Here is a 13,039-nt window from a genome sequence, read left to right as displayed (position 1 = left end):
CCCCAGGGTGCCCCTCTGCTCCCAGCCTAGAGCGCAGGCCTCGCCCCAGCCCAGCCTGTTCCGCACCTCACCTGCACCTGTTTATCAAACAGATGCCTCTCTGTGGGCAGCCAGAGTCGCCTGGCTCAGCCCGGCCAGGAAGGTGACCCAAGAGGACAGGCAAGGAATTGGTGTGGCCAGAGTGTGCCGAATCGCTGTGAGGCTGCTGAGGGGCCGGGAAGAGAGAACAATGCCTGCACTGTTCAGGCCTCCTCGCAGAAGACTCACACACAATCTGTACAGTGAAAGTAGGGGACAAAAGGGGGTGCTATGACCCCACTTGGGCTCCCCTGGCATCCCTGGATCAAAGAGGGGGTTCCTCCCACCCCAGAGAAACAAAGGGAATGGGGAGCCGAACAACTGGCTGCATGATGCTTAAAGGAGAAAGGGGCACTGGGCTGGAGGCTCCTCTGAACTCCTGGGCAGCCCCCTTCTCTGACTGCTTACTGAGCCCTCCCTCCCCACCCAGGATGCAGGCCCCTGGACCTCCCGGCCGATGGTCCCTGCCCCGGGATCTCCTGTCTCGCTCCCAAATCCTTAGTCTATCCGGCAACAGGAAGCAGTATCTCAGTCCAACAGGGGGATGTAGGTGAGAGGTCAGTCTCAGAAGCAGAGCAAACAGAAGGCAGGACACAGACAGTCAGAGGGCCATCCTGGGTAGGCCGGAGCCTAGCCCCTAGCTGTGGCCACAGACTGCCTGTGTGTGCTGGCCACTTATTCAGTGGTATTCATTCCGTGTCACTTAGTGCTCTCTCACCCCCACCCGTACTCCACACCAGCACACCAAGAGCTTTGGAGCGGCCACGTTGCTTGCCCGATGTCTCACAGATAGCACATCACGGAGAAGCCCTGGACTTGAATCCAGGCTGCTGGGCCTCAAAGTTCCTGCTTAACCGTTAGGCTGTGCTGACGCTGTACTACCTGGGCTAGAGGCTTTCAGAGAGAATATGCTGAAGGAACCGAGACGCACAGGCTGTCACCGTGTCAGGGACAGCACCAGGTGGCCCTTAATGACCCCCAGTGTGAATGGGACTGCCCCCAAGATCCTCCCTGAAAGTCAACCCAAGCTGGACAGAACCTTAATGCAACACCACGAAGGCAGGTGGGGCCAGCGGATGTGGGAGAGGGAAAGTGGGTCATGAAATGGGAAGAAGAAAGGCAGGGTTGGTAGGAAAGGCTGAGGGCGCCAGCTTCTTTCTCTGACATGTTGTGAGGCCGTGGGCACCAGCCTTCAGACCTTCTTACCCCATTGCTACAGAATGTTTTGTTTTGTTTTTTTTGATCCAAAATAAACCCGGAGGTGGGGGGGGGGGTGGGAGTAGAGGTAGTGGAAACAGTCACATTCACAGCAATACAAGTAAAAGGGTGGGTTTTCAAAAGCTCTCAAAAGCCAGCAGCCTTTGCGTGAGGAGGAGACCATTAAAAGAGGGCCTCCAAGCAGCAGGGAATGTCTCCTGTCCACATCTGCAGCCTCAGCCCACCTGTGGGGGACCAGGCCTGGCTCTGCTTTCCTGCCTGACCACAGCCCTCTACCCTCTCGGGGCCCAGGGGACCAGCTTCCTGCAGTGTTCGTGAGGGGTAAGGCTCCCCTGCCAGCACAGGCAGAGAGACTGCAGTGGTCAAGAGCAGAGCACTCGGGTCTGCCTTGGTCTCCCCGGATGAGCCGGACTGCGACTTCCTCAGGCAGAGGCCACGACTCCCACCCGCACCCCACGCCCAGTATGTGGCAAGACCTCAACAATTCCTAAGAGTTTAATAGGTGAATCTGACCGTCACCCTCCTCTGCCTCTGTCACTGCTTCCCACCTTGAGAATAAAATCCAACTTCCCCAAGTGGCCTCCTAGGCCCTGGGGGCCCTGGCCTCCTCCCAGCTCTTCTTGCCCCTCCCCTCCCGACTCACCTCTCTTTGCCCTCCACGCTTCTGCCTAAACATCAGAGGGGCCCTCCCACCCAAGTTGAACCAGATCCTCACTGCTGTCGCCGGAGTCCGGACCACCACTTGGGAAGTATATGGTCTGTGTGTTTGATGCTGGCGGACTACAGACTCCCTGAGGGCCAGTACCTCTCTGCACCCCCAGCACAACACCTCAATAAATGCTTACTGGACATGCAGATTAGATGAAGAGAAGATTAACAGCCCCCTGACCTGACCCTGTCCAAGCAGGCCATCAGATGACAGAGAAAATGAAGAAAGAGGTCAAGAGCGGGTAGGTATGGCGGTCATCCGGAGGCCAAAGGGACACAGTTCTGGGAAAGCCCCGTACTTCCTAGGCTGGGAAGCCAGTCAGCCTCCTCTCCACACCAGGGGGGGCCGGCGAGGCAAAGCCCAAATGCGGGGCACGGGTCCTTATCAATCTCGTGTGGTGGGCAAGGCAGAAAGAGCTGAGAGGCAGCAGAGAAACAGGTTCTTTCCTTCTCCCACCTCACCACGCTGGAACCCAGCACCGTGTCCAGGGCCAGATTCTGGCTGGAGCCCCAAGAATGAGTTCTGAGAACCTTTCAACAGGCTTAGGCAAATTTTCTTGAGAGAACAACTCAAAGCAAAGGTCCTTACAAGCAACAAAAAGCTGATGAATTTGCATCTCAAGCAGCTGCAAACCAGTCAGCTTTTCACAAGTCTAATACGATAAATTCCATAAACGGCCCAACTGCTCCTCTGCCAGTCAGCCATCCACCAAGTTTGAAAATATTAGGCCTAAGCAGAAACCCTGACCCTAAATCCCCCAAGCACTCCCAGTGAGGCAAGGCATGGAGGAGACTCCTGGCTCCAAAAGGCAACAGACTACTTGGACTCCAAGAAGCAAGGAGCAGGGAGGCCAGAGAGATAAGCTATGTGCAATCAGTGGGGCTGTGCATCCAGGATGCTGGGTCAGCAGGTTTGCCAGGTAGTCAGAAAAAAACAAAATCAAAGGCAGGGGCAAAGGCACGGGATAAGAAGTTGATGTTCAACCTCCACCCTGACCCTTCACCTTCACTTTGATTTATAGGAGGGACGGGTCAAGCCTCTCACGGGCTTCAACACCAGCTCAGCACTGTGTCGGCACGATCTCTGCAACTCCTCCCACTTTAGACAGCGGAAGAAGCCAAGGTTGAGGCAGGAATGAAGTGACCAGCCCCAATGCTGCCAATACCATAAAATAAATCAGTGGACAATCTCAGGGGAAAAAAAACCTAGAATCTGACCTTCTACAGTAGGTCCCTCCACCCCCCCCAACCCCCCACCCCCGCACCCAGCCCGAATCAACCACAACAGTCCCTCAGTCCCGACAAGACGCTGAGAGCTTCATCTGGGGATGATGCCGTTTTTCTCTGTTTTTAAAACCCTCGGTGCAGCCTGAATGAATCCATCAGAGGGAGGCAGGAAGGGTCATGATCTAAAACGGAGGAGAGAAGGAGGGAGAGGAGGAGCCAAACACTCCAACCTGCTCCTTCCAGAGAGTCATTAATCTGCTAACATCTCCTGGGCAAAGCAGAAAGCTTGTTCAAGGAACAAGGTCTGAGTGACTCTCCCATCTCCCAAGATTTCTTGCTGATGTGCGGAAAGGCCTGCCAAGAACCCTTATGCTATTAGGAAATATTTCTGAGTAGCTAAAGGCTAAAGGTTATAAATGATATACTCTCTGCCCTCTCCCAGGTGACCTCTGCATCCCCTCCGTTTCTCCTGCCCTTAACCTGTCCAGCAAAGCTTCCCTAGAGACTGAAACACTCAGAAATCTCCTGGGACTCTCAGGAAAGGGAAACAAGGACTCTACATGGGGTTACAGGCAACATGAGCTGGTCTAGTGCTTTCTCTTCCCCCCAGTTTCGAATGCTAAGAGGAAGAGGCATGCCAGTGGTGTGATTCAGAGGGTCAAACTTGGGCTATCTCCCGCTAAGGGGACTCACGCAGGGGCTGGCTGACAAAGGCACTGGGAAGAGACATTACAGAGTTCAACTATTAGGTAGCCACTGTTGGGGACGGCAGAGGGCAGAAGGAAACATTGCTTATCAAAGTTACCTAGGAAGGGGGTAGAGAGGGTAGAGGTGGGGAGCCACTTGGGTCCCACCGTTTGGCTGAATCTACTGATCTACAGCAATTAGGATCCTCGGACAGGGTCAGGGGGGTGTGAAGGTAGGAGCGGGGGTTAGACTTCTCATAAACAAGCATCCTCAGCCTGCATTCAGCAACACCAACAGTGTGGCAAAGAGAGAGGACAGAACCAGTGTTATTTCCCTGAATACCCCCCTTGCCTCCCTCCACGATGGCGGGCAGATAGAAGGCCACTGGGATGTTCTCACAGCCTGTGGGAGGAAATGTCCTTTGGAAAATCATAAAGCAGCAAAAATAGACAAGAAATTGTAGCTGACTTGCACTTGAGAGACTCCATAATGGTCGGACTAAAACACATCCAGATTCCAGATGAACCTTCAATGGGGTGGAGGCCAAGCCACTTCCTCTCCCTTTCTGCACCCCTGCCACTGAGTCAGGACTTCCTCTTTCTCACAGTCAGGGAGCCACATATTTAGTGTAAGGCAAGTGATGTGCTACCCACTGGAAGGAGAGGAGTCCTGCAATGTTCCTTAGGTAGCGGGAAGAACACCCTGGACTTGGGGGATTCTGGCTCTACCGCAGTCAGCTGTGTGGCCTTGGGCAAGCCAGAAGATCGGTCTGCACCTCAGTTTCTTCATCCACAAAACAGGGACAATGACACGTACCCGGCAGAGCTGGCTGAGGATCAAATGGGGCTCCTGCTAAACGGGAAGTGCTGCGCAGCGAGGGGGTATCGCTGGCCGGGTTTTCAGGGCTGTCTCGCCCTCTCCCAAAGCTCCCACTCGGGGAACCACCCCGAGCCCGAGCCCAAGCCGCCCGTCTCACCTGGCTCAGTACACAGGTACGAGTAAAAGCCCTCCGACTTGAGCATGATGAGCAGCGAGCCCCAGCCCAGGAGGACTGCCGAGAAGAGGAGGTTTTCCAACACGGCCGTGCAGGCCATCCACCAGCGGCGCCGATGGGCAGTGGCCAGGGTGGGCGCCATGGCGCGGCGCGGAGGCCCGGCTCCGGCTCCGGCTCCGGCTCGGCAGCCACCTGCACACAGACCTCGGCGTCAGCGCCCGGCCCTGCCCAGCCTGTGCGGCCAACCCGGGCCGCTGCCGCAGCGCGCGGCGCTTGTCACCCCTCCGCGGCCCAGGCGGTAGGTGCGCGCGGCGAAGGAAGCCCCAGCCCGGCCCGGGTCCTGGGCCAGCCTGTCCGCGGCTGGCTCGTGCGTCTGCCCTCAGCTACGCGACAGCGGCCCCGGCCCGGCAGGGAGACCTCTCCCTCGGTTGGTTCCGAGGTAACCTGAGGCACGAAAACAGGAGGGACTAAGGCATGCTCAGGGATGTGGAATTAAACCTGGCTCTCCGCAGGTTTGACATAGCTTGGAGACTGGCAGCAGAGGCACCTTGGGTCCGGATACCTGGGCAGGGCCATACCTGGGGGCTGCCACTCCCTGGGACCCTGACAGGCGCCCTCCCGCCCGCACTCGAGACCCTTCCTCAGAGCTGTTTCCTTCAACCACAAGATCAGCGCACGCCTTCCGGAACGGCCCGCCCCCCGGCCCGCTCATTGGCCTGACGGCTAGAAACTGCGGCGCCATTGGCCGCCGTCTAGGTCGCTAGGCGCTGCGGCCACGCGAACCCCGCATGGGAGAGGCGAAGCCGGTTCAAACCGGCGGCGCGAGCCACCTGCGCGACCCCCAAAGCGGGCTGTTTCCTCGGCATTTAGTCTGTTCCCATGGAAGCGGACCCCCGTCCCTTCACCTCCTAGCTGTCTCCTCTATTCGTCATCTCTTCCCTGGCGACTCCTTATCGGTCACACGTCTTCTCCCTACGCCCCTATTCGTGCGCCTTCTGTTCCCCTAGCACCTTTGCCCAGGACCCAGGTTCCCAAGATCCAGCTCACCCGGCTCCTACCAGCGTGTATCGGGCCCGGCCGGCGCCTTTTCTGCCTCCTTTTATTCCAGCGCTTTTATTCCAACCCGAGATGAAAACACTGACGCACGCTGATTGGCTGAGTGAGGGCTGGAAACAGGCATTGACCAATCAGCAGCCGCCCGCCCGCCCGGCGGCGAGCAGAAGCCGGTTCCGGCCGGACTTGGAGACAAACAAGAGAGCCGGGGTGGGGGGGCCAGGGGCAGCGGCGGGTCGTGCCTCTCCTTTGCCGCTTCCAGCTGGAGTCACAACCGGGCTGGGAATCCCCAGGGGCATTGCCCCAACGTCTCTCCAGAGCCTGACTCCGAAGCCCCAACCTGGATCAAGTTCCTCCGGTCGATGTTCCGGTACCCTCCGGACTGTATGCCTGTCTCCTTCTGACACCCAGCTGGGCTCTTGCGCTCCATTCTCCTCCGACCCGCTTAAGTAGTTCCCAGTTTCCCCTCTGACCTGGGCACCACGTCCCGATGCTCTGGCTGCGTGTGGGTCGTACCGCTCCCGCCGCCTCGGTTGCTTCTCCCACGCAACGCTGCCATCCCCGGCTGCCTTGGGCTTTGTGTTCTGATTCCTCGCTCACCTGCCCCCAGTGTCCTCCGTCCGGGCGCTGTCTGCACATCCCGGATCCCCGGACCCCTGTCCAGGCGTGGTGTGCCTCTTCCTGCTCTCCTGATTCACGGACCCCTCTCCTGGGTACCATTTGCCCGGTCCCTGGAAGATGGCCTCTGGGGATCCCTAGGTGGAAGTTTCGGACTTGTCTGTACCCTAGGACGGTGTGCTCCCATCCAGACTGTCCCCCCTTTCTGCTGTCCTTGGTCCCCTTGGGGATCCCTACGCAAAGTTGACTATTTCTTCTCCATTGACTTGCACCACCTCCACCCCCTTACGTCCCATTCCTGGACGTCAACTTCAAGGGCCCTCTCTGCTTGGTGACGCGGCGGGCAGCGCCTCCGGCAGAGCGCGTGGAGTCGGGAGGGCTCCGGACTTCCAGCCTGATCAAAGAGATGGTCCTGCCCCCAGAGAGCTAGGGCAGGGGGATGGAGCCCGGGCACTGGGGAGGTTCGGCAGCCCAGATGCCTGTCCCCGATCAGAGTCGCTAGCCGGATCTCAGAAGACCCTCGGTCTACCCCAGATTCAACTAGGTCTCCCTGGCACGATCTGGGAGCGAACTTATCATTCCAGGACCCTGGGAGCCTCAGCAGCCTCCTGTTTCACGTCCCCGCATCCGAGTGCGCCCCCTGCCGCCGTGAACCCACCGCTGACAACCTTGCTTACACCACGCCAGGCGCTGTGGGCTTGGGGTGTCCTGGCTGGTTACCTATCCGGTTACCCACCCCGCAGAATCTCACGCACTCACTTGGGACTGCCGCTTGATAAACTTCAGTCCTTCCCTCCCTCCTTATGGCCACCTGCCTGAGGAACGCTTCCAGGCAGCTGTTCCATACACATCTCTGAACTGTTTCAAACACCTCTAAAATAATTCACTTTCGGAGAACCTGGGTGGCTCAGTTGGTTAAGCCTCCAACTCTTGGTTTCGGCTCTGGTTGTGATCTCATCGGTCATGGGGTTTCGGCTCTGGTTGTGATCTCATGGATCACAGGATCGAGCCCCACCTCTGGCTCCCTGCTCAGTGGGGAGTCAGCTTGAGATTTTATCCCTCTGCCCCTCCTCACACATGCTCTCGTGCTCTCTCTCTCAAATAAATAAATCTTTAAAAAAAAAATAATAATTCACTTTCTAGGGTGCCCGAGTGGCTCAGTTGGTTAAGCGACTGCCTTCGGCTCAGGTCATGATCCTGGAGTCCCTGGATCCAGTCCCGCATCAGACTCCCTGCTCAGCAGGGCGTCTGCTTCTCCGTCGGACCCTCCCCCCTCTCATGCTCTCTCTCTATCTCATTCTCTCTCTCAAATAAATAAAATCTTAAAAAAAAATTAAAAAAAAATAATTCACTTTCTACACCCAAAACTGTCCCTCTCATTCTTTCTCAGATAATAGCACCACTACCTACCAAAGTTAGAGACTGTGAACCAACTTTTCAACAAATATTTGAAGTTTGTTTTAAATTCTCCCTCTATCATTCTCCCTCTCCTTCACCCCACCCCCATCCCACCAATACAGCCATATCTCCTAAAATATTTATCTAATTTGCTCATCTGTGTCCCTAGGACTGCAACTGCTGTTTGTCCAGCCTCCAATCTCAGCCCTTCAGATATATTTCTTCACCCAACCCCATCCCAGTGAGCTGTGGGACAGGTAAATCTGACCTTAGTAAATCTGACCTCTGCTCAATTCTTCTCTACCATTTGTCCTGTAGGGTAAAGTTCAAGTTCTCCTGCCTAACCCACACAGTCCCTACCAGTCTTTTCCTCCACCTAGAGGCTGGTTGACTGGCCAGATCATAGATGCTCCAATCACATGGAATTGCTTGTGGTGCCTGCAGGTGCCCTACTCTCACCTCTGGCCTTCAAACATAGATACGTCTTGGACAGCACCTCCTTCAGGAAGCCTTCCCTAACCACTCCCAGGAATATTCTTTACTATCTTAGACCACTGATTGCACTGTTTTATAATTATCTGTTCCTCTATTTGTCCCTCCCTTTCCCCACTGACTATGAACAAATATTTGGGGGCAAGAACTGTCTTACTCAACTTTGTTTACCAGCCCTTAACACAGAAGCACAAAACAGATACACAATATTGGGCTTGTTGAGTGAAAACATGAACAAATGAAAAGGGGTGGAAGTATCAGCTTCTTGGGACAAAGGGTTCAAAGCTGGGAGAACGATGGTGATGAGAATGGTAATTGCCCTTTATTGAGAACTAAAAACTTCCTAGGTGCTTTATGTAGTTTGTGTCATTTCATCCCCACAATAACTCTGGGAGATGGCCAGGATCCCCATTCCAAAGTGCCCAGATGAAAAAACAGGTTTTAAATACCATTTCAAACTCACAAAACAAGTATTGTCAGAACTGAGATTTGAATCCATGGCTATTTGAATGAAATTCAGGGTTTCTTTTTTCAGTCTTTTTGTCAAGGGTGTTAAAGCCCCAACACCAGCACTGCTGGCAAATCACAAAGAAATAAAACCACTAAAGTACCAGAAGAAAATGCAGACGATTATTTCACTAATTTTAGGGTAGAGAAGGCCTTTCCACTAAGCATGATGTGAAACTCAGAAGTCAAGGGGTGGCTAGGTGGCTCAATTGGTTAAGCATCTGCCTTCGACTCAAGTCATGTTGCCAGGGTCCTGGGATCGAGCCCTGCTTCGGGCTCCCTGCTCAGCTCAATGGGGAGTCCAGGGCTCCCTCTCCCTCTGCTGCTCCCCCTGCTGGTGCTCTCTCATTCTCTCTCTCTTTCTCTCTCTCTCTTTCTCTCAAATAATCTTAATAAAAAAAAGAAACTCAGAAGTCAAAAAGAAAAAGACTGTCTAAAGGGGCCCCACCCTAAGGGGAAACCATCCTTAAAAGGATTTTACACCACTCTGGAAGGAGCCCTCCACCCTTTCCCTTGTGACAAAAACCTGATTGGATGACAGGCACCGGGAGGGTCAATCAGATCAAAACAGCCCGCCAACAAGCCCAAAACAACCCCTAGACTTAGAAACTCGGGTGGCAACCCTCTCCGGTGCCCTCCCTCCTCGGGAGCTTTGTACTATCACTTTGCCATCGCTCAATAAACCTTGCTTTGCTGCCCACCAAAAAAAAAAAAAAAAAAAAAAAAGACTGTCTAAATTAAAATTTTTTAATTTCTATAGAGAAAGAAGAAAGAAACTACAAACAGCATTAAATGACCAATCACAAATGGGGCAAAGAATTAATATCCTTGATATACACAGGCACTTATAAATCAATGAGGAAAAGATGAATACCTCAATTGAAAATTGGGGAAAGAATATAATCAGATAACTCATAGGAAAAAAAACAAATAATTATTAAAGATACAAAAAGAAGCTCAAACTTAGAATAATCATAGAAATTCACATTTTAATGATATAATTTTTGATGGTTAAAAAACAAAAGCAAAATAAAAACCTTTGTACAAAGATTTTAACTTTTTAAGAAGCTTTAGCATGTTATCACTTTATTATTTTTATTGTGCTAAAATAATGAGATACCATTTCAACCTATCAGACTAGGTGTGGGGAAATAGATCTTACCATCATTTGTAAGAATACAAAACCATGTAACTTTTTTGGAGGGCAATCTGAAGTAAGTATCCAAATATTTAATGTCTTATCCTATTACCCAGCAATTCCACTTCTAGGAATCTCTGCCTCAGAAAAACTTGCATAGTGCAAAAAGAAATAGGGACAGAGTAGTACACTGCATCATTTATTGTATCAAAATGATTAGAAACGACCCAAATCTCCACAGGTAGGGGATGATTTATTTTTTTTTCCATTTAATATTTATTTACCATTCAATTTACAGCTCTGTAAGGGGAGAAATATATCAGAAAAAAAGTACAATTTTCTCTTTCTGAAAATTCTGAATGATTCTACTTTGCCCCAAGGGATAGCAAAAGACACAAAAACATATGTGTGCAAACACACACAAAAGCACTATCTTTATTTTTTTTTTAAGATTTTATTTATTTATTTATTCGAGAGAGAGAGAATGATAGAGAGAGAGAGAGAGAGAGAGAGAGCACATGAGAGGGGGAAGGGTCAGAGGGAGAAGCAGACTCCCTGCTGAGCAGGGAGCCCGACGTGGGACTCGATCCCGGGACTCCAGGATCATGACCTGAGCCGAAGGCAGTCGCTTAACCAACTGAGCCACCCAGGCGCCCAAAAGCACTATCTTTAAAGTTAAAAAATACCAAATTTAAGTATTTAGAAATGATAGGGTCTAGGGTGAAAGGGTGAGGACACGTGAAAAGTGATTTATGCCAATTGTTTCTTTCCTTGAATTAGCACTTATCTTGGGTTTGATACCCAACTGCACTCATATTGGAAACAGTGTAAACTACCTAGTGATTCCACTTGGAAGTTACAACCCATGTATGAGTAAGATGTTCTGAATATAAGCCTATGAAAAACTTTAGGAACTCTTGATGTCTTTCCTTTTACATAAATTCTATCTCAATCTGATGTACTTTGGGTGATCAAGAAAACTAAAGGCTAAGAACAGAAAGCTAATTTCTTTAAATGAGACAAATGGAAAAGTTTTTCCAACTACCACTATAAGAAATTTTTTCTTTCAAGAAAGAAATTTTTCTTCCAAATACCAAATCAATTTCCTCAACTGTACAGCTATAACTTGATGGTTTTTACTCTTACTACTTCACTTTTAAATTTGTCTAAACAATAATAATAATAAAGTATCTTTCCTGTTTTTTTTTTCAAGATAAAAATTAAATGATGTGTTGAAGATGTCACTATAAATACTTAACATTTTGGTTATGGCTTCTGCATTGAAAATCTATAGGAATTTTTCCAATTAACTTTCAAATCTTTCCACAACCTCTCTGTAAAAAACAAACAACAAACAACAAAAAAAACTCCAACAAGAAAATCTTTTAAGATAGTTTAAATGAATGCTTTACATATCAAAAATGGATTCACAAGTCCCTATTACCGTAGTATCAATTTTAAGAAGTGTCCTAAGTATGCTCTGTATTAGTTTTCTTGATTATGTCAATAATATAGAAACATTTTTAATATAACAGAACATTTAATTACATCCATTTCCCATGAACACACTAGTCATTCAATGATGATTATATTGGCCACTTCCACTGGTTGGTGGAGGCTCTTCCACTGAAGGCTCCCATGGTTTCCACTGTAACATTTTTCTGGCCAGACTTAGTTCATTTTCAGTCTGAAGAATCACCTCTTCTAGTTGGCCACCCTGAAGTTGGTCTTCTAATTTCTTAACATCTGGTTCCGCTTTAACCATACTCAGCCTCTCATTTGTAATCTGTTCTGTATACTTTCTATATGCTTTGGTTTTAGGAATTTGCTCAAGAACATCAAGAATCTTTGTGTACAATATTCTTAGCCTCTCGTGTGGACTTTCACATACAGCCAATCCCACAAGGCCGGTGGTCTTCTTCAGCAAACCCGCCATGACGGCGCCCGGGGATGATTTAAATAACCTGTGCTATCCCACATGATGGAATTCCATGCAGCCATTTTTTATAAAAAGAGGTAGCTTTATATATACTGACATCAAAATATAACCAGGATATATTGTTAAGTAAAAAAGCAAATTGGACAACGATATGATCTTCTGTTTTCATGTACCCAGAAAAACCTCTGAAAGGAAGGATCTAAACTGCGAGATTCTCTGAGCACTGGGATAGAAGAAGCCACTGTTTCTGTCCTGACTAGGTAATTCAAATATGTGAGAAAAGAACTCAAACAAGACCAAAAGACATTCAGTGACAAGTAAGTCAGGTCCCTACCCTGTCCCTCAGGCTCCTCTGAGGAAAAGGGAAATCTCTTTTTTACTTTATACATGTCTGTAATGTTAGTACTTTTTTATTTTTAACAAAGAACATTGTTTTTTATAATTTTTTTAAAAAATTCAATCTAGTGAGAAAAGTAAAAAGAATGTTCACTAAAGAAAATTTACAAATAATACAAAAGTTTACGAAGAAAATAAGTATCAGCCACAATCTCATCTCCCAGGGCGGGAAAAATGCCATTTGATGCCTTTCCCTCAAATCTTTTTTATGCACATACATCCTTTACAAAAAAAAAAAAAAAAGTTTGTAAAACAATCACAAAATACACACAAAGTGGAAGGATTCTAAACATGTAGCCTGAAGCAAAAAGAAATGAAATTTATAAAAAGAAACCTTACTTTTTACACTTAACAGTATAGCATAAACAGTCTCCCATATTTCCCATATTACATATTCTTCAACATGATTTTTTGTGGTTGTTTAGGAACCTATCATAAGCAATCTTTCTTTTTTTTTTTTTTTTTAAGATTTTATTCATTTATTTGCCAGAGAGAGACACAGCGAGACAGGGAACACAAGCAGGGGGAGTGGGAGAGGGAGAAGCAGGCTTCCTGCTGAGCAGGGAGCCCGATGCGGGGCTCGATC

General features: G+C 49.6%; 1 protein-coding gene and 1 pseudogene across 4 annotated transcripts in view; both read right to left on the bottom strand.

The window, feature by feature from the left end:
• The window catches only part of SLC43A2 (solute carrier family 43 member 2), a 44,936-nt gene extending 37,333 nt beyond the window's left edge, over positions 1-7,603 (bottom strand). The window contains exons 1-2 of one of the 4 annotated variants that reach the window (XM_027625218.2): positions 5,960-7,603; positions 4,895-5,104 (exon numbers count right to left, since the gene is read on the bottom strand). In XM_027625218.2, coding sequence (XP_027481019.1) covers positions 4,895-5,054 — 160 coding nt within the window. In that variant the 5' untranslated portion in view covers positions 5,055-5,104; positions 5,960-7,603. The other 3 variants (XM_027625220.2, XM_027625219.2, XM_027625217.2) reach the window with 3 other exon arrangements.
• A 3,883-nt stretch (positions 7,604-11,486) lies between these two features.
• Positions 11,487-12,983, bottom strand: LOC113939653 (annotated as a pseudogene).
• Positions 12,984-13,039: the final 56 nt, after the last annotated feature.

This window comes from Zalophus californianus, chromosome 16, assembly GCF_009762305.2.
Source record: "Zalophus californianus isolate mZalCal1 chromosome 16, mZalCal1.pri.v2, whole genome shotgun sequence".
In the NCBI taxonomy this organism is placed as follows: Eukaryota; Metazoa; Chordata; class Mammalia; order Carnivora; family Otariidae; genus Zalophus; species Zalophus californianus.
This window is presented reverse-complemented; position numbering and strand designations above follow the sequence as displayed.